Source organism: Macaca fascicularis, chromosome 1 (genome assembly GCF_037993035.2).
Source record: "Macaca fascicularis isolate 582-1 chromosome 1, T2T-MFA8v1.1".
In the NCBI taxonomy this organism is placed as follows: domain Eukaryota; kingdom Metazoa; phylum Chordata; class Mammalia; order Primates; family Cercopithecidae; genus Macaca; species Macaca fascicularis.
Genome location: NC_088375.1, coordinates 139,375,984 through 139,398,282, shown reverse-complemented (window position 1 = coordinate 139,398,282; position 22,299 = coordinate 139,375,984). Strand labels below are relative to the sequence as shown.

At 39.7% G+C, this 22,299-nt stretch overlaps 1 protein-coding gene across 10 annotated transcripts in view; it reads right to left on the bottom strand.

Moving 5' to 3' along the window:
* ALG14 (ALG14 UDP-N-acetylglucosaminyltransferase subunit) overlaps window positions 1–22,299 on the bottom strand; it is a 307,938-nt gene that overhangs the window by 79,188 nt on the left and 206,451 nt on the right. For 7 of the 10 annotated variants that reach the window (XM_065518529.1, XM_074001144.1, XM_074001125.1 and 4 more), the window contains one exon: window positions 20,873–21,004. The exons of 1 other annotated variant lie outside the window; for it this stretch is intronic. In XM_065518529.1, coding sequence (XP_065374601.1) covers window positions 20,873–21,004 — 132 coding nt within the window. Of the gene's footprint in view, window positions 1–20,281; window positions 20,788–20,872; window positions 21,005–22,299 lie in introns of those variants that run through there. 2 more of the 10 variants (XM_015432549.3, XM_074001133.1) reach the window with 2 other exon arrangements.

Genomic DNA, 22,299 nt, shown 5'->3' with positions numbered 1-22,299 from the left:
ATCTCAAAGAGGGTTTTTCCCCCTTTGTTCATTTTTGTTGTGAGGATTAAATGAAAAAATGTAGGTCTGCCTAACAAATACTAACAATTACTTTTATTTGCCGATAGCATCCATCTACTAGCATCCTATGGTCATTTCCCATCTGAAGACATTTTTCTCTTAACAGACTGTGCCCTGCCCATGTCCCAAGTGATCTAACCAAGACTGGCGGGAACACCACCCTTTCCAGGGGGCTTGGTCTATAAAATGGAATTAGTATTTCTGCCTTAAGCTTGAATCTGGTATGTATCTGGAAAACCTCTGCATTCCTGCGTGTCTAGTAAACCTCAGCTTTAGCCCCAAAATGCAAAATTCCATCAAGGCTCCTGATTTTTCATCCCATTTTGGTCTGAGACCGAAATCCTGCAGCAACTTGACTGGCTATTGTGAACATGTTGTCTACACAGGCTAAAACAGTACCAGTTTATCTCATTCTAGATGCTAGGGGCCCCCAAAACCACAGCAATACCACCCACTGGTTTGAACTTAATGGAAACTATAGCAGACCTCTGCATAAGGAAGTCACTCTGACATGAATACTAGCTTGCTATCCTCCTTGAATGCAATGACTTCAAGAAGTGGGAGACAGGTTAGCCATGGAAGTCTAAGTACTTTATGTTATACTTGCCAGCTGCCCAAGTTTCAACGTGCCTTTACAGCTGAACAGACCAGTTCCAAGGTAAACTAAATGACAGCAGGCATATTTGTCTGTTTTGTTAGCTGATGTATCCCTCACCCTTAGAATAGTGCCAAACACATAAGAGGTGCTCAACAAACATTAGTGGAATTAACTAATAAAATGATCTGGTATGCTAGACATCTGTTTTTGTTTTTCTCAGTATTCCTTTCGTCTGAGAATCGCTTCTTTCCCATTCCATGTTATTCTGGTGGAGCTGTCAGTCATGAAACAGAACAAGCTAACAAATGGTGCCATGAGTCTAGGGGCTCATGGAGATACAAGTCCCTAATTTCTAGATTCCCTACAGTAAGCATGTATCTGTAGTGCTTCTTACTTCTAGAGAATTTGAGGCATACAATCAGGAGCGTTGATGAATGTGGGTGGTACATGCTGCAGGTAGATTTATTCAGAGGCTCAACTTTATGTGAACATTTATCACAAAATCCAAGCCAACAGGATAAAATATACCTCTAGTGAGAATAAGCTTATGTTTCTATTACTGACTTTCATAACTAATCAAATACAAGTATCAGAAATTAAATTATTCAAATAAATGTAAGATGAAACTTTTTCAAATTTCTATTAGGTGAAATACAAGTTTTATAAGGTTAGCTTTAGTATGATAATACTATTTAGACAAATAGGTTTTTCAGAAAAAATTTAATCTGTAGAATAAAAAGACCCTATATATTGGATTTAAATGATCCAGTAAGTGGGTGACAGGAGAGCTATGGTTGTATAAGGATTTTTTTAAAATTGTGGTAAAGTATATATAAAATTTACCCTCTTTAACCACTTTCTACATGTACGATTCCGTGATGGTAAGCACATTTACAAGGTTGTGTAAATATCACCACTATCCATTTCCAGAACATTTTTATGATTACAAACAGATACCATGTATCCCTTAACCAATAATTTCCCATTTCCCCCCTTCTTCAGCCCCTAGTAACGTCTATTCTGCTTTCCATCTCTGCGAATCTGTCTATTCTGGCTACCTCAAATAAGTGGACTCAGACAATATTTGTCCTTTTGTGCTGGCTTATTTCATTTACCATGATGTTTTCAGAGTTCATCCATGTTGTGGCATGTATCAGAATTGCATTTTTTATGGCTAATATTCCATTGTGTATATATACTGCATTTTGTTTCTCCACATCTGTTGATGGACACTTGTTTCTACCTTTTGACTGTTGTGAATAATGCTGCTATAAATACTGGTGTACAAGTATCTGTTTGAGTCTCTGCTTTCAGTTCTTTTGAGTATATGCCTAGGAGTAAAACTGCTGGGTCATATGGTAATTTTTTTATTTTTATATTTATAAAATATTATATATTTTATGTATAATCATGTTGTATTTAAAATGACTTCTAAGACAAAAAATTATTAATTTAGGAACTATATATTGTGAAAATTTTTACTCTTTACTCTCTATTTCACTTATCATTATTAAAGATGGAGCGATTACTATAGTAAGTAGAGCAGAGAATATATCATTTCCTTGTAGTGAAGGAAGGAGGAATTTCCAAGCAACACAAAGAAGTCACAATAATTGTGCTGTGCTGAAATGGATTTTGACCAGTCACCAGGGTTTTGACAAACACAAAATACAGTCTTTAGAAAACTCAAAGTTCCATTCAGAAATAGAGTAAGAATAAATCCCATTATTTGATCATACAGTTGTAGTCTCTGTATGCAAAATAATTGATTAGTATTCATCAAAAGTGTAACAGTCATGAAAGATAAGGCAAGACTGAGGAATTGTCACAAGTTGGAGGAGACTAAGGAGATCTGACAACTAAATATAATGTGGATTCTGGATTGCATGTGGAACAGAAAATGAACGATAGTGGAAAGACTGGTAAAACCTGAATATAGCCTGTAATTTAGTTAATAGTATTATACTAACATTAATATCTTGGCTTTGATAACTGTACCTATGATTGTATAATATGTTAACATTAGTGGGAGCTGAGTAAAAAGCACACAAGAATTCTCTACTATTTTTGCAACTTTTGTGTAAGTTTAACATGATTTCAAAATAAAAAGCTAAAAGGAATTATAGTTTCTAGACTTTAATAGGCTTTTGAAATTTTTAACCCAAATAATTAGAGACAGCAATGATAAATTTGGGGTTTTAAGTATGATCCATGAATGAGCCTCCAACATTCACAGAGGAAAAAATATTAGACTTTTTATAGTTAGTGCCTCTAATAAACAATTCTCTCATGTCCCCTCATTGTCATACTGGTCCTGTGTTTCTTTCTCCTAGATTCATCCTCCCAAACCTTTCAACTTTATCTTATGGAACAAACTTTACGTAAGAAAGCTCCTCCTAACATTTATAGCTTCTCAAATAATTTTCCTCTTCAACTATTGCCAAATCAATGTTTACAGCCCAGATTGCTCTCTGAGTTCTGACAGTACATCCAGTGGACATCCCTACTTCCAAACGTAGCTGAAGTTTGATTCATTTGCCCAAGTCAGAAACATAGGACTCAGCCTAGACTTGTCCTCGACCACCTCCACTCTCTGCTCCCAAGTATCTTAGTCTGTATTGTAGTAAAAAATCCAGTATATTCCACTCACTAAAGTATAAAGCTGAAATTCAGCCATCTTTATCATTGATATAGACACAATGAAGTTGTCTATCAATGATAAAGATAAAACCTCACTTTGGCCTAAATGGCAAAAGAGATTGTAGAAATTGATTACAGGCGAATTCAGGAAATTTTTGATGGTGGTGAAAATGCCCTTTATATTTTGTATTAAAAGAGAAAGAAGCTATAAGCTATTGTATACTGATATTTCTATCAGCCATGTGCCTACTCATTTGTGTATTCTGGATTTAGAAAACACCACAAAAATGAATTAGTTCCTTTTGCCATTCCTAAATTCTACAAAGAAAAGATAGTTCTTGACTGGAAGAGGAAAAAAAAAAGCCAGAATATCATTCTATATTTAGTAAAAGGTTCTAAAGATTTGGAAGATAAAATTCCAATTCTAACAGAGCATAGCAGAAATAAGAACAAGCAAAGTTCTTCATTATATAAATAAAGATATTGAATAAAGTCAGAAGAAATCATCCTGACCATATATTGAGAATACTGTGTGCTGACCTGGCCTTGCTATAATCAGAAAGTCAACTCAAAAAAAGAATGATATATAGGAAGGCATCTAGATTAGCCTAGAAACTTGAAGATCCCAATTACTTCCTGCTATAGACTGAATGTCTGTGACCTCCCAAAATTCATACTTGAAATCCTAACCTCCAAGGTGATATTAGGAGATGGGCTTTTGGGAGATGATTAGGTCATAAGGGTGAGACCCTCATGGAACAGGATTAGTGTCTTATAAAAGAGACCCTAGAATGTTCCCCCATCCCTTCTATCATGTAAGAGTACAGTGAGAAGACCACTGTCTATGAACCAGAGAATGGACTCTCACCAGATACCAAATGGGATGACTCCTTAACCTTGGACTTCCCAGCCTCCAGGACTGTGAGAAATAAATTTCTATTGTTAGTAAGCACTCAGTTTATGGTACTGTGTTATAGCAGCCTACAGAGACTTCCATATAGAACAGGATTAAGATTCATTATTCTTTATTACTGGAATCTAAAAACTATATGTGACTAAGTGTTTTAATCTGTATTTTTAATGACTTACCGTGATGAAAAGTTGATATGGTTTGGCTGTGTCCCCACCCAAATCTCATCTTGGAATTGTAGCTCCCATAATTCCCATGTGTTGTGGGAGGGACCCAGTGGGAGATAACTGAATCAAGGGGGTGGTTTCCCCCATACTGTTCTTGCAGTTAAGTCTCATGAGATCTGATGATTTTATAAGGGGTTTCCCTTTGGCTTGACTCTCTTTCTCTCTGGTCTGCTGCCATATAAAACATGCCTTTTGCCTTCTACCATGATTGAGAGGCCTCCCCAGCTGCATGCAACTGTGAGTCCATTAAACCTCTTTTTCTTTATAAATTACCCAGTCTCAGGTATGTCTGTATTGGCAGCGTGAAAACGGACTAATACAAAAGTAAAACTCAAAACATTTAACCAAATTTAGTTTAATTCTCACTTTGTCATATGAACTTCTACTGAATATGATTTGGATCTTTTGGTGGATGTCACAGTAACCTGAAATCCCTAGGTTAGGGAAATAATACTATCCAACTAGGTCAGAAGTAGACTCGGAACTAAACTCACACAAACTATTTTACAGTTGTTTTGTCTTATTAGGGTGAGCTACTGTGCTACTGTAGTGGAGTCCAGTAAGATTTTGCTGCTCATTAAGTAATAACTCATTCTCCACATCTGCTACTGAGAAACACAAATGCCAGATTTGGTAGTCACGAAAGCTGTGTATCTCAAATCAGGCAGTTTAGTCATATACCCTATCACCATATGTGGGTTTCTTCTTGAGAACATCTTTGCTCCATGGTCAACGGGGCCTGTTCCAGGAGCCCTGCTTTGATAGAATTTCCTAGTATGTCATGTTAGAATCAGTGAATCAGAGACTCTTGAAGCTAGAAAGAAACTGTAAGTTCAAAACCGATATCACAGGAAAAGTATAATCTGATGAGATACTATTCAAGTCTTTCTTGTATTTGTCCTGTTGAAACAATGAAAATCAGGCTAGGCACGGTGGCTCATGCCTGTAATCCCAGAACTTTGGGAGGCCGACAAGGGTGAATCACCTGAGGTTGGGAGTTCGAGACCAGCCTAGCCAACATGATGAAACACCTTTTCTATTAATAATACAAAAAAACTTATCTGGGTATGGTGGCAGGCACCTATAATCCCAGCTACTCAGGAGGCTGAGGCAGGAGAATTGCTTGAACCTGTTGGGTGGAGGTTGCAGTGAGCCGAGATTGTGCCACAGTGAGACTCTCTCAATTAAAAAGAAAGAAAGAAAGAAAGAAAAAGAAAGAAAGAAAGAAAGAAAGAAAGAAAGAAAGAAAGAAAGAAAGAAAGAAAGAAAGAAAGAAAGAAAGAAAGAAAGAAAGAAAAACAATCCAGAAGAATCTTTCCCTCTCATCACAAATGTTAGAGTTGCTATATATAATTAAATATAGAATTGTCTCATTTTTCTAGTGCAGGGTAACAAGCTGTATTTGAAATTAACCATAAGCTATTGTTTATTCACGTATCCTAGACCTCCATCTCTTTTGATGGAAATAAGTTTCCTGCTCTTGTTTTTATTTTTATTTGTTTTTGAGACAGAGTCTTGCTCTGTCTCCCAGGCTGGCATGCAGTGGCGCAATCTTGGCTCACTGCAACCTCCGCCTCCTGGGTTCAAGCAATTCTCCCGCCTTAGCCTCCCGAGTAGCTGGGACTACAGGCGCCCACCACCATGCCCGGCTAATTTTTTTTGTATTTTTAGTAGAGATGGGGTTTCACCATATTGGCCAGGCTGGTCTCAAACCCCTGACCTTGTGATCCATCTGCCTGGGCCTCCTGAAGTGTTGGCATTACAGGTGTGAGCCAACGTGCCTGGCCAGTTTCCTGCTCTTTATAATAAAAATACAGCAACCAGGATATGGATATCTACAATGTTTTGACAACAACTAAAACAAAAAGCACCCCAAATCTGTACTGACTCTGCAGACAAAAGAGGTCAATTATTTCAGAGTCTCAAAATTAATTTATAGGCCTAGTGAGAAAACTAGACTAGTCTAGTAGACTAGACTCCAGCTTGGATATTTTACTGTTCTCAGGTCACAGTGAGATCAAATGCTTCAGCATATATTTTTAGTCATGGGTTATTTTTATTAGCATTGCCTTTAAATCACTTTTTTCTTAAAAAAACAAAAAAAACACCCTTCTAGCATGTCCAAATTTATGATTTCCCACTTGAATTATGCAATTCCATTATGAAGCAATGGTCTATACTTTACCCTTTACCCAACTTTTATCATTTTGTATTTAGAATCATTCTCAGAAGTACAAATTAGCTGATTACTGAACAAGTTCTAATTACTCCCCAGAGACTGTGGGAACTTAGGGTTTCAGTACAGCATTGTTCACTGTTCGGCTGTGAAACAGACTTCCTCCTCTGGTGACTGATCTGTTATTGATTTAAGAACTGACCTAAAGGGCTATTTGTTCTGGGCCCTTTGAAGAGCGTTTGCTTTCCCTGACTTCCAGAATGATTCTGTCAGACATCCTGAAGCCTCATGCCATATTCTTTACTATGTAGTTTGTGCAGCCTGGAATAATGGGATAGTGGCTAATTAACCTGTTCTTACCTCCAAAAGAGGGCCTGTGATTTAAAACACCTCTGAAAAATCACATTGATGCTTCAGTCTGGAACCCTGAGGCAGGTCAATTCTGTTCCCAGTCCAGATCATCCTTCCTTCTTAGCGTCAGACTTGGGGCCATGGCTGGATTCTAGATTAAAAACTCTTCTGAGCACAAACAGACCTCTCCATTTCCCATGGTGCCTACCTCTAGTCTCAGCTCACAGCAGTTACTCAATGCAAAATAAAAACAAATTTGTCAATAATTTTTTTAGAATTATCTTCAAAAAATTAAATTATGTGTAAACTTATAATTACAATTATTCACAAATTGATTTATAAATAATTTTTATTTGTCAATAAAAAGCTTATAAAATAACAAAATTATGGCTAAATAACTTCAAAGGATAGCTTTGACATGTAGGTTTTATGATCCCAGAGCAATGACGTCAGAAAGGCATTCTATATTAATAGTTTCTGGCTATCTTACAAAATAAAGAATTTAAAAAATTTAAAACATTCAATAAATAGCATTTTCTTTAAGAATTAAGTGCGCATGTTGATGGAATGGCAGCAGAAAAAGACCCGAGTTCCTAAGCCTTCGTTATGATTCCTAAACCTCTGCAATCTGAAGAGAGCTCCATACAGTTTTAAACTTGCCACAGCACTCAGAAGAGGGGAGGCCTAAGTCCCCAGTCTTTGATAACAAAGAGGGCAGAACACACCTGACAGTAGGCTGGGAGCAAGTCAGGGTAATAAAGGTGAGCCAGGAAGCAGTTCAAGGGGCTTGTGAACGCCATTCACCTCTCAGTGGGATCCAGGAGGGATCAGAGGGTGTTAGCTGAGGAGGAGATATTTAACCGAGAGAGATGGAGATCTGGAGGGAGCTGGGACTGGGTGCTGCTAATTTCCATCTGGTAGAGCTAGTGTGTTCCAGTTCCTTACTATTCACTTATTAATCAAAGACCTCTCCAAGCACCTGACACACTGCTAAGCTCCACAGGGATAATAATAACCCAGAAAGCTTGGATTTTGGCTCTTAAAGTACTCACGATCTAATCTGGGGAGGGAGAAAATTCAGCAGAAGTTAAATGACTAGAGAACAATTAAATGCTAAACGCTAAGTTCAAGAAGAGTTCACAGGAGGGCAAGATCTGGATGGAGTAATGGTGCAAGACAAAAAGCCTCAGAAGAAGCCTCAAGAAAATGAAGAACCAAACTGGGGAACTAAGGTTGTTTGTGAATCAGGTGCATGTGGATGAGCCCTTCTTGAGAGGGGCAGGTTTGGAAGGATGTCCTTGAATGGTGGTCCAGCAGGACGGAGCTGAAATTCATTAGTAAATCCTCACACACCGTTTTTGGAAGCGATGGAGTCTGTGATGAAAACATCAGAGGGCCAGAAAACAAAGAAGAGAGAAGCAAATAATCTTTGGTTGTTTTCATGTCTGAAGAGGCTCACTGTGGCATGAAAATCAACACAAAAACAGTCAGAATACCATAGCATCCAAACTGGGCATTGTGTAGACATTCCGTGGTCTAAGTTTTAAAACATTTATTAACTCCTTATTAGCCTCTTGATTTCTGGAAGATAATATTTAACTTAATGACAAAAGAGGAGAAGGATCCAGGAACTTACCATGGAGGCTTCTTATGCATGAATGTTCACACAAGACTATGAAGTAGATATTGTGGTCCCTGTTCTACAGATGAGGAAAAGGAAGTTTATGGAGAATAAACAGCTCACCTAAATTTATCCAAATAGTAGAATGGCAGACCTAGATTTTAAACCCGGGTATGCATGTTGCTCAAGCCCATTTTCTCTATTCCATGTAGGCATATTCCACCTAATACCTTTCAAGAGGAGAAAAGTCTATGATGTCTCATTTGTGGTGTGGTCAGAGAGCTGAACCTGGAGCTGGGAGTGAAAGAACTGGTTTTTTATCCACGCTTTGCTATTAGTTCTAAGACTTTGGACAAGGCACTCCCTTCTTTTGGTTCTATTACCTAAACTTTAAAAAGTGGGTATAGAATTAAATTGTTGGTGAGGTATCATCTGTATAAGTTTGTAATGCTAAGTGTACAAAAGGCTTCTCCATCAGAGAATGTCCATTGAATAATATGACTGCTCTAATAAAAAGAGGAAGGGGAATATGCGGACACATGCTGATTTTTATATTTGGAAACCCACCAAGATATAAATATAAATTCAGAAATCTGCCAAGATCTAAATCTGATAAATATGAACTATTCTGCCACAACAGCAATGGAAGCTCCAGGACTTTAAAGAAGAAGGTTCAGTGACAGCAGGTTTATCTCACAACTGTGTGCAGTAAGCCCACTGCCTTCATTTACATGGCATGCATTTAGTCCCCAAGAACACCTATTGGTCCTCCAAGCCACCTCTCAGCACTGCTACTGCCCACTCAGATCCTCAGAAGAAGGCTTGAAGGATGGACACAAAGACAGTCCAGTCAGGGAACCTACAAAAAATGAAACCACCAGAGGTAAGAGCCCACAGAGAGGACAGCCCAGGCAGGTAGTCACTACTTAGGGCTGCTTAATGTCCATCCTGCAGTCACCAGCCCTTGCAATTTTGCAAAAGGTTGTGTGTGTGTGTGTGTGTGTGTGTGTGTGTGCGCACGCGCGTGTGTGGTGTGAAATACCTTGACCAAATATGTGGTCCAAATACTGACCAACTACATGAATCGGACAAGATGTGTGTGTCTGCTATGGCCCAAGGATCATCAGTTTGCTTCAGAACTGGCTGATAAAAAAGAGAAGGCAGGAGGCCCTGATGAGTGCTGGTCTTAGAAATAAAAAGGAGCTAATTGAAGCAGACAAAAGGCATTGAGAAAGACCTTGTCCAATTCACATCTGAATAAAGTCCATCAATAACCCCTTAGTTCCTACACATCTAACTCCTGCAATGCTTAACTGTTTTTAACACCTATCTGCTTCCTACAGTCAACTGCAGGAAAAGCCCTTAAAATGAAGAGTCACTGTGCTAGGAAAAAAAAAAATACCAAAACTGGTGAAAATTGAAGTTCATTTCCCAGTAGACCTAAGGGAGACCTAGGGGAAGAATTCCTGCAGTATAATCTGATTGGGGCAGTCAGAAAGGAGTGCGGGTAAACAGGCCAACCTCTAGGGTCTTTGTGACAAAAACAGGTGGGAGAGAATGTCAAGGATAAGATGAAACAGGGGCTTCAACACGATCCCAATGGAGGGTAGATGTGTAGGTGAGAGGAAGAAAGAGAAAGAACAGTTAAAGCAAGGAAGGAGACAGAAGAGAGAGGAGAGCCACGAGCATGTATCAGGCAGGGCTATAGAAGGGCAACCACCTTCTCGAAGCCCCTTGGGATGTGTATGGGTGATAGGTGCTCCTGAAGGAAACCCTGGGGAACCCCAGAATGACTCTAACAACCACATCGACATCATAATTCAAGTAAATATATATATTTTTGAGATCTACGATATCTAAAATCCAATGAGGCACCGGAGCTCCAAGGATCATATGTCCTGGCAGGAGGTGAGCAGCAGTAAGTGGTTTTGAATCTCAGGGAATCACTTTCCCAGCAGAGGGAGTGGCTTGGTTAAAAGCAAGTGGATCTGCCAGCTGTGATTCTTCTATTGGAGCTTCTCATTATTCCTATTTGATAGGAAGGAGAAGCTAACTCAGAGAAGCTAACTGATTAGCTTTGAGTTGCCACACCTAACTACTGACAAAGCTGAGAGTAAAGTCAAAACCTCCTGATTCGTAGGATGGTATTTTTTCTTGTGTATCACAACTGAGGTAAAATGGATGCAAACCAGAGAAAAAAGTAGCTTGGAAATTATAGGAAATCAAATGTGAAGCAAATATTCAGGATGAATTCTTAATCAAACCAATAAAGAAAATATGAGGTGGCCAGGCATGGTAGCTCAGGCCTGTAATCTCAGCACTTTGGGAGGCTGAGGCGGGCAGATCACTTGAGGTCAGGAGTTTGAGACCAGCCTGGCCAACATGGTGAAACCCCACCTCTACTGAAAATAAAAAAATTAGCTGGGTGTAATCCTGGCTACTCAGGAGGCTGAGGCAGGAGAGAATAGCTTGAACCTGGGAGGCGGAAGTTGCAGCAAGCCGAGCTCATGCCAATGTACTCTAGCCTGGGTGACAGAGCAAGATTCTGTCTCAATTAGTAGAAAAAAAGAAAAAAGGGAAGGAAGGGAGGGAGGGAGGGAGGGAGGGTCAATATGGGGATTTCTTTTATGACCTTAAGAATGAAAGTTTGCCTTACATAAGCTGTACCTGGTTTCCACAGAGAGCAGGAAATTCACCCCCACCTTCTCCCAACCTCCAGCCCCTCCCAATTCTGTTTTTTCATAGAAGTGACCAGTGGGGAATTTTTCTCTCCTTGTGTGACTTCAGAGATGAATCATGTCTCCTTGAAAAACTGAAACAGGCAAATTGGCTTAGGAATAATTAAACAGCAACAGACCAAGTTCCCTGAATCCAGGCACTGCCTCCACTAACAAGGCTTATCTACAAAATACTGTACTGTGTAAGCAAATTATGTGAAAAATAACATCTGGAGCTTTAAGATGTGGACACAACTGATTTAAGCATGTGACACCTATCTTTAGAGAAAAGTGATTATTTAGCCCACAAAAGCAAACCTGTTTTCACAAACTGTCAGCCATAAACATATTTTTAAAATTGCTTATGTGAAAGATTTGTATAAGTGGCTTAAATGTGAATTCAGAAAGACCAAGAATGTAAAATGGTATTTTGCTAACAAATGGAATTTGCTGCCCTTTGCAATTCGACAGCTGATTCCACTGCAGGATTTCATTTTTATGGCAGAATATGGAAGTTCTGACACTGTAAACATGTGAAACTTATAAATCTGGTATGCACATTTCTTAAAAAAATTATCAGTCACAATATATTTTTTCCATAATTTGAAGGTCTTATCAGCAGGGACCTTCATGTTATTTTTAAGCATGTATAATACCAGTTCAAGCTCTCTAACCTGTTTCTGACTGGATCTTTTACATTCCTCACCCAATAATGCTAACATAGCTTTTGCAGTAAGCCGTAATCGTATTTGAAATGTGTAAGGTGTTTACTCATTCTACTTATCCTCATTCTTGATTGTAAGGTCCTTTTGAAGAACATTTTAATAATTAATTGCCCATGTATCTTAGGGAAAATCAGTTAACCCTTTTGACTATGTGGAAAAGGCCCCACTGAAGGTGAGAAGCAGATTGGCTTACATCTGCTTTAAAATGCTGTCCTGGTATGAGTGGAATTTCAAATTGCAGGCTAACAGGTAAAAAAGCGATAACCTGGACAGGCGTGGTGGCTCACGCCTGTAATCCCAACACTTTGGGAAGCCGAGGCAGGTGGATCACCTGATGTTAGGAGTTCAAGACCAGCCTGACCAACATGGAGAAACCCTGTCTCTACTAAAAATACAAAATTAGCTGGGCATAGTGGTACATGCCTGTAATCCCAGCAATAAGCTTTCTACAGCTGATTTAACTTCGTATATGTTTTACAGTGGAAAAAGAAATCCATGATCCACGGCTGGGTGCGGTGGTTCATGCCTGTAATCCCAGCACTTTGGGAGACTGAGGTGGGTGGATCACCTGAGGTCAGGAGTTCAAGACCAGCCTGGCCAACATGGTGAAACCCCGTCTATACCAAAAATACAAAAATTAGCTGGGTGTGGTGGTGGGTCCCTATAGTCCTAGCTACTCAGGGAGCTGAGGCAGGAGAATCACTTGAACCCAGGAAGTGGAGGTTGCAGTGAGCCGAGATTGAGATTGCGCCACTGCACTCCAGCCTGGGCAACAGAACAAGACTCTATCTTGGAAGGAAAAAAAAAAAAGAAAGGAAAGAAAGAAAGGAAGAAGAAATCCATTGCCAGCAGGCTTCAATGTATTCATGCTTTAAAAGATAAAAAATTGGCTGGGTGTGATGGCTCATGCCTGTAATCCCAGCACTTTGGGAGGCTGAGGCGGGCAGATGACGAGGTCATGAGTTCAAGACCAGTCTGGCCAACATGGTGAAACCCCGTCTCTACTAAAAATACAAAAGTTAGCTGGGCGTGGTGTCACACCTCTGTAATCCCAGCTACTCGGGAGGCTGAGGCAGGAGAATCGCTTGAACTTGGGAGGCGGAGGTTGCAGTGAGCCGAGATCACAACACTGCACTCCAGCCTGGGTGACAGAGCGAGACTCAGTTACAAAAAAAGAAAAAAGAAAAGAAAAAAATTATACAAGGAGAAAAAGAAGTCACCAAATTGCAAAGTATCAAAGAGGAAATGCTAACTGAAAAGACACATTTACTCAATGACTTCTGGGCAGGGTAAACAAGGAATTATAAAGAAAGACCATGAAGGAGACGGCCTTTGATCTTTAGAGGCTATTAGAAGACACTGTCTGGGTTTTAATCTTTTTGTTTGTTTTTTCTCCCCCAAATGAAGTAAAAAACCCTAAGTGGTGGCCGGGCGCAGTGACTCACTCCTGTAATCCCAGCACTTTTCTATGAGCAACATGGAGAAACCCCGTCTCTACTAAAAATACAAAATTAGCTGGGTATGGTGGTGCATACCTATAATCCCAGCTACTGGAGAGGCTGAGGCAGGAGAATTGCTTGAACCCGGGATGCAGAGGTCGCGGTGAGCCAAGATCGCACCATTGCGCTCCAGCCCGGGCAACAAGTGCGAAACTTCGTCTCAAGAAAAAAAAACAAAAAACAAAAAACCCACAAAACTCTAAGCGGTTCTACCACACCAAGAAATTAAAGTAAAGCAACTGCTGACGAAAATGTTTTGGAACTCGATGCTGTATAGGTATGTGGTGGTTGCACAGCATGGTGAATGTACTAAATGCCACCGAGTTGTACATTGTAAAATGGCTAATTTCATGTTACGCAAATTTCACTTCAATTAAAGAAATAAAGCAAATGTACTCTGGTTAAGGTGAATGAGAAACTTTCGCCGTTTTCTTATGGTGCTTTGATAAAGAGAATATTTAACACTTCAGAAACATGTTATCAAAAAAAAATCCTTAGACAAATTCAGCGGTTAATTCAGAGGGAGCAAAAGTTAACCAAGGGGCAATTATGCAATGTTTTTTCCTATTCTATTTTTTCCAGCCCACCTAAAAGCTGTAAATGGTCATCGTCAGGTTTTAATAGCTTCTCTGACTTCTCCTTTCCTAATCTCTCTCCTACCCAGATTTACTCTTTCAAAATTTATTGAACTCCTACATGCCCCATGCTCTAGAATAGGTGCTAGCACTGCCAAGATGAGTAATATACCTCACCGTTCCTCAAGGAGTTCACAGTCTGTATTCAAATTTTTAAAACTTCCTATGACGCTTCCCTACTGACTCTAGTGACACAAACTCTAAAACTTTAATGATCCCACTTAACTTGGAGGGCAGTAGCCCTTCCGAGGCTCTCCCATTACATATTCAATTATCGGTGCTGTCTGTGCCCCCTTCTTTTATTTTTTCTGCAGGTCAAAGAGAAATTTTAAAGATTCTAAACAGAAACATCACTTTCTTGATTTTCAAGTGCTATACAAATAGAGCTCCTGCTTCACATGATCCTTTAAAATAAGCACTGGAAGTCTGTGAAGCTGGGACTGGTTCTAGGAATTACTCATGCATCTAAGGTCATTTCAAAGGCTTCCCTTCTCTTCACCCCACCCTCTGTTCTTACCTCGCCACCAGCACCTCCCATTACCCTCGTCTATAAGGCCATGTCTCTGGAGCTCACTGCCCATGACCACATTAGTCCCTTCTTCAAGAACAGTTTTGTTTTCCTTCTTCTTATCCTCTCACAGCTGAATTCGTTTCCATTCAACTTTCATTTTTGTTTTAACTGTGACCTCACAGCTACCCTTGGGAAAACACACTGGCTTTCACCTTGAATGGAAGAGTCCCCACCAGCCTCAGATTCAAAATGAGCCTGTGATGGGCTGGAACAGTGACAGCTCACGAGTGATGCAGGCAAAGCAAAACAAGGGAGCAAAAATCGCAGGCAAAGCCACGCTGGCTTCTGCAGACAGGAAAAACGTAATGTTTGCCAAGTGGAAAAATCATCAACATAGAAAGAAAAATCATTTTCAAGCTGCTGAGAGTCCCCCAAAATGGAGACGAATAAAAACAACTCAAAGCAATCTAACTGCTAATATGCAGCCTAATTTTGACACAGATGTTGTTCTGAACTTACTCAATGTGAAACAGAAGCTGTAACATTTAAACTAAATACCTCATTTATGGATGGAAGCAGCTACAGGTTGTCACTCAGCCAGTGTGTCAGTGGCACAGCTGGTAATTTCACCATGCAGCTGGGAAAAGCAGTTTGTCAGTCACAAGAAACCAGATATTTGGGAGGATTTTCACATCAAACCACTTCTCGCAGTGGACTCTGACCATCATCAGACTTGCTAAATGCACGTACAGTGCAGGGCCAGTCCTTCTGTATCTTTAAGGAGGCCGCCAAATTTACAGTGCGTATATGGAGAGGAGACACACAGTGGGAAGGAGTGACACTGGCATTATTTTAACGCATTATAGAGGGACTGGGCACCAGAGGAGCAGGAACTGAGGAAACCTAAACAAATGGCTCCCAGTTATGATTTCATTAATCTTGGAAAACATGAAGCAGTAGACAAGTGTGGTCTAATTGTTTCTCATTTGACTTGGCTTGGAAAACCTTCCTCTCACTTAATTCCATTGATAGATAAGCATCTTGGGACAGCTGACCTTTTCTTTGTCTAGCCAAGTTTCCTTTGAACATGTTATGAAGTTTTTTGATCACCACCAAATATAATACCAGATGAAGGTCATTATACAAAGAGAATCAAATTAACAACAGTTAAGGAGAAAAAGTTCCCGTAAGGGTTCTGGCATGTCAACAAGAAGTTAATTGCCTCTTCTTAATATTTCAAACACATGTTAATTAGTAGGCCAATAAAAATTTTATATACTATACAAACAGTGATAATCTTGGTGCCACCTAGTTTGTGGCTCACCACAGAAAACACCTAATTAAAAAAAAAAAATCACAGTATCCTACTTATGGATAATAACCCACCATCCATGTCATCAACTTTTTTTTTTTTTGAGATGGAGTCTTACACTATGCCCCAAGCTGGGGTACAGTGATCTCAGCTCACTATAACCTCTACCTCCCGGGTTCAAGTGATTCTCCTGCCTCAGCCTCCTGAGTAGCTGGGATTACAGGTGCCCACCATCAAGCTCGGCTAATTTTTGTATTTTTAGTAGCGACAGGGTTTCACCCATGTTGGCCAGCCTGGTCTCGAACTCCTGACTTCAAGTGATCTGCCCGCTTTGGCCTCCCAAAGTGCTGGAATTACAGGCATGAGCCTCCGCACCCAGCCATCAACTTTCTACTGCTATGAACTTAGACATTTCACAGCTCAAACTGGGTATGGAACATGGAAAAAAATGACTAAATAAAATAATGGCCTTCTTTCATACAACGCGTGAGTGAGTGTAGATGTAATAAGTACATCTAAATTTGTCATGGTGAATTAAACCAGCTTCAGGCAAAGAGGCAGAGTATTAGGCTGAAATGGTCCATTTCCTTTCAATTTGTTAATACAGAGAATCTGAAATTTATTTTTTACTTGATTAAAAATTAAATTAGGTTTCATTTTTGTATGCAGAGCTCTTTCCTTGAGTATTTCATCTGGTAATGGCCAGGGTGGAATGAAGCCAGTAATCAAACACTGCAGACTTTGGAAACCCTCCTGGTTTTTCAGACTCTTAATAAGGCCTGAGAAGAGCACCAGTGTAGGGAGTGGGTGTCTTTGTTTTTGTGATGACTCATTTTATCCAGTATTCATTCATTTATTTTTAAGTCATTCCTCAAATATGTGGAAGCTTTTCTAGAAAGGACCATGGAAAATGCAAAAATACTTGGCCTTTACCCTCAAGAACTTTATAGGTTTTTTTCCCCCAACATAAGCAGTCCTCTTACTTTAATCATCAGCAATCTCACAAATTAACTTTTCTCTTCTTCTCATTGAAACAAACTAACTCCTCTTTAGGAGTATATTTTCAAGAGGATATGAGACCAGCCTAGTCATTGAAGATTCACACAGAGACTTCTACTTTTAGGAAAAAATGAAAGACACAACAGTGAAAAAATCTTTAGGCTTCAAGATACAAAAGAGTATCCATCTCGCCCATGGAATATTTAAAATTCATTTTAATGTGGGATCAGTGTGTACTTTAGCAGAAGAACACAGAAGAGATTACGAAGGGTTGAGATCAATAGGACTATTTAAACATGGTTTTAGAAGGGTTAACAAAGTGTCCCGTCACTCTTTTAGCAATCAACAACAGAACTATTAGAAAATCAGCAGAGACACAGAAGAACTCAACGGCATCATCCATCAACAGAATCTCATAGACAATTATATACATATTCTTTTCAAATGCCCATGGAATATTCACCAAGACAAACCACATCCAGGATCAAAAAACCTCAATATATTTTAAAATAGAGTATGTTCTCTGGCCATAGGGAAATTGAACTAGAAATCAATAACAGAAAGATAATAGGAAAAATTTCCCAACACTTGCAAATTAAACAAAACACTGTAAATAATCCATGGGTCAAAGATGAAGACTTGAAGGACATAAAAAATACTTAGAAGTGAATGAAAATACAACATATCAACATTTGTAGGATGAAACTACAGCAGTTGTGAGAGGAAAATGTATAGCATTAAATGCTTGTATTAGAAAAGAAGAAATATCTTAATCAATAACCTAAGTTGCTATCCTAAGAAACTAGTTGGGCACGGTGGCTCACACCTGTAATCCCAGCATTTTGGGAGGCTGAGGCTGGGGGATGGTTTGAGCCCAGGAGTTTGAGACCAGCCTGGGCAATGTGGAGAGACCCCATCTTTAAATTTTTTTTTAATAAAATAAAGAGAATCCTGAATACTAGAACAAGCTAAAAGTACTTTAATGTAGGCTGCAGAGAGGAAGAACTATTTCTGATTTAAATAGGGTCTCTATTTTCAACTGAATTAATCTGTATTTCGAGTCTACCTGTTGTTTCTTTACTCCATTTTCCCTGAAGCTAAAGTATAAGCTTCCTGAGGAGCTGTTTTATTCATCCCTTTTAGTACCTGCTGCATCAAAGATATTTTTTAAAATACTAGATAACTTTTTAATTGAGCAAGTTAGCTAATATTGGCAGAATCTAATACATGTCTAAAGAAAATTGGAGTTACAGAACATCTTGGTTACTTAGGTCTCTCTGGCATGGGCAATTTCGTGGATGTTCTTAAAGTGAACATGAAGACTTGAACTTCTTGATCTGCATGACTTTCCTGGAATTTTTCTAGGTCAAGTGAATAGCAAGCCATTTTCACAGATCACCTTAGGCCACTTACGGATAGAGCTGTGTTTACTCTTAAACCTCGAGTGCACGGTATAAATCCAGTCACAGAGCAGGGTCCTAGTCAGGTTTCATCATTAGGTTTTAGGAATTCAGTCACATCTTCAGGCTCTACTTCTAATTCTAGCTCTGTTGCTACTTCCATCACCTCTGCAATTACTTCTTCCACTTGAGTCTTGAACCTCTCAAAGCCATGCAGGAGGGCTGGAATATACTTCTCCCAAACTCCTGTTTATGGACATCTTCCCATAAATCAAGAATGTTCTTAATGGCATCTAGAATGGTGAATCTTTTCCAGAAGGTTTTCAATTGACTTTGTCCAGATCCATCCGAGGAATAACTATCTATGGCAGCTATGGCCTTACAAATGTTTTCTTAAATAATAAAACTTGCAAGTTAAAATTATGCCTTGATTTCTGGGCTGCAGAATAGATGCTGTGTTAGCAGGCATAAAGATATTAATCTCCTTGTATATCTCCATCAGAGCTCTTGGGTAATTAGGCACATTGTCAATGAGCAGCATATTTTGTATTTTTTAAAAATAAAAACATCCAGCCCAATGTATCAAGAGCAGTAATATTTTGGAAGGAAGCTTTGTCTCTTGAGTAGCAGGTCTCAACAGTGTGTTTAAAATATTCAGCAAACCATGCTGTAAACAGATGTGCTGTCACCTAGGCTTTGTTGTTGCACTTATAGAGCACAGGCAGAATAGATTTAGCATAATTCTTAAGGGCCTGAGAATTTTCAGAATGGTAAATGGGCACTGGCTTCAACTTAAAGTCAACAGCTACATGAGCCCCTAACAAGAGAGTCAGCTTGTCCCTTGAAGTTTTGAAGCTTTGAAGCCAGGTATTGACTTCTCCTCTCTAGCCATGAGAGTCCTGAATGGCATTATCGAATATAAGGCAGTTCTGTCTATATGGAAAATATGTTGATTAGTGTAGTCACCTTAATCAGTTATCTTAACTAGATCTTCTGTATAAATTGCTGCAGCTTCTACATCAGTACCTGCTGCTTCACCTTGCACTTTCATGCTATGGAGATGGCTTCTCTCCTTAAGCCTCAACCAACCTTTGCTACCTTCAAACTTTTCTTCTGCAGCCTCCTCACCTCTCTCAGTCTTTACAGAATTAAAGAAAATTAGGACTTTGTCCTGAATTAGGTTTTGGCTTAAGGGAATGTGGCTGGTTTGATATTCTATCCAGAGTGCTCAAACTTTCTCCATATCAGCAATGAGGCTATGTCATGTACTTATCATAAAACCAGTGTGTTCAGTGCCATAGCACTTTTTTTTTTTTTTTTTGGAGACGGAGTCTCACTCTATCGTCCAGGCTGGAGTGCAGTGGCGACATCTCCGCTCACTACAAGTGCTGCCTCCTGGGTTCATGCCATTCTCCTGCCTCAGGCTCCCGAGTAGCTGGGACTACAGGTGCCCACCACCACGCCCAGCTAATTTTTTGTATTTTTAGTAGAGACGGGGTTTCACCATGTTAGCCAGGATGGTCTCGATCTCCCGACCTCGTGATCCCTCTGCCTCGGCCTCACAAAGTGCTGGGATTACAGGCATGCACCTGGTCTGGAGTAGCACTTTTAATTTCCTTCAAGAACTTTTCCTTTGCATTCACAACTTGGCTAAGTGCCTGTTGCAAATGCCTTCCTCACTAAGCTTAATCATTTCTAGCTTGTGATTTCAAATGTGAAACATGAGAAATACTACCTTTCACTTGAACACTGAGAGGCCATTGCAGGGTTATTAATTGGCCTAATTTCAATATTGTTGTGTCTCATAGACAGGGAAGCTCAAGGAATGCATGTGTGTGTGTGTGTGTGTGTGTGTGTGAGAGAGAGACAGACAGACAGAGAGAGAGAGAACAGCAGGCTGTTGGAGCAGTCAGAACACACACATTTATTAAGTTCACTGTCTTATGTAAGCACGATTCACAGTGTCCCCAAACAATTACAACAGTAACATCAAAGATTACTGGTCACAGGCCAGGCACAGTGGCTCATGCCTGTAATCCCAGCACACTGGGAGGCCGACACGGGCAGATTACTTGAGGTCAGGAGTTCAAGACCAGCCTGGAAAACATGGTGAAACCCCATCTCTCTTAAAAATACAAAAATTAGCAAGGCATGGTGGCACGCACTTGTAGTCCCAGCCACTCAGGAGGCTGAGGCAGGAGAAAGAGTGCTTTGTGATAAAAGTCACAAAAAATCCAAGGATGATATCTTACTCTATTTCAGGTGCTATAATGAGATACCATGAACTGGGTGGCTTATAAAGAACTGATATTTATTTCTTACAGTTCTGGAGCCTGGGAAGTCCAAGATCAAGGCACCAGCCAGTTCAGGGTCTTGTATAGGACCTGGCACAGTGATAAATGGTAGCTGTTTAAGAAAACAGTATGTCCTGTTACTAATGAAAGATCTACAGGGAGTTACTTTCCCTATCATTAGTGATGGTCTTACTTACCAAATCTGGCTTCACCTGGTGAATGAGGGGAAAGGAGAGCCACATGGAGTGCAAGGTGGTGAAAACGGTGGAGAGCCAGGACTGCCGAACCTCCCGGCTTCTTGGAATTCGGTGAATGTAGTATTTGGTATACTAGAAGGAAACAGAAGGAATCCAAATCAACTGATTCACTGATACCAAAGTTAAACATGGTAACAGTTAACAGCTGTAGAAATAGAAATGCTTTCTTGTTTATTTTAAATTTTCATTCTAACCACTTTTAAATTAGAGTTGTAATGCCTATCTCATGCTTTATATAACACATCAGATGGGATCACATGTGACAAAAAAGTTTCTATGATTCAAAAACTGTTAAAATCAGTTTGAACAATAAGTTGGGGGAAGTTTGTATAAACTACATTTCAGGCAAAGAATTTAACCTGCTGATATACAAAGAGTTCTTACCAGTCAATATATAAGACAAGTAACCTAGTATTAAGACGGGTAAAGATGGACAGATAACTCAAAACAGAAGAAATACAAATAATGATAAACATGTAAAAAGATGGCCAACAAGCTGGGGACAACAGAAAACTAGTCATTTTCACTTACCTGATTGGCAATGACAGTGGATAACCAGTGTTGTTGAGAGTATAGGGAAATAGACATTTACATTCCCTGGTTAAATACCTGGGTACAACTTTTTGGGAGGGCAATCTGGAAATATCTATCAGAACTTGAAATGTGCCTCCCTTTGATCCAGCATTTCTGCTTCTGGAAATATATGCCACAGTTACCCCACCGTATCATTGTTTGTATCTGTGGAAACTGAAACTAGACCAAATATTCTCCAGTAGGAAATGGAGAAGTGCATACAGTAAAATATATGGAGATATGTTAACAAATGACATACAACTATATGAATTCATATGGAAGATATCCCAAGACACATTAAGTGAATCATGCAAGTTGGAAGACAGCAGGTTTAATATAATCCAGCATCAATTAACAAAATACTCACGTGCATATATACACACATTAGTATTTGTTAGTTTGTTTTTCTTGAGACAAGGTCTCACTCTGTTGCTCAGGCTGGAGTGCTTGGTGCAATCACAGCTCACTGCAGCCTTGACCTCCCTGGGCTCAGGGTGATCCTCCCATCTCAGACTCCCAAGTAGCTATAACCACAGGCATATGCCACCACACCCAGATCTTCCCATCTCAGCCTCCAGTAGCTGTGACCACAGGTGTGGGCCACCATGTCCAGCTAATTTTTTTGTATAGACAGGTTCTCGCCATGTTGCCCAGTCTGGTCTTGAACTTCTGGGCTCAGGTAATCTACCCACCTTGGCCTCCCAAAGTGCTAGGATTACAGGGTTGAGTCACCATACCCGGCCTATGCATTAGTATTTGCATTTTAAAAAAATCTGGAACTGGGCTGGGCACAG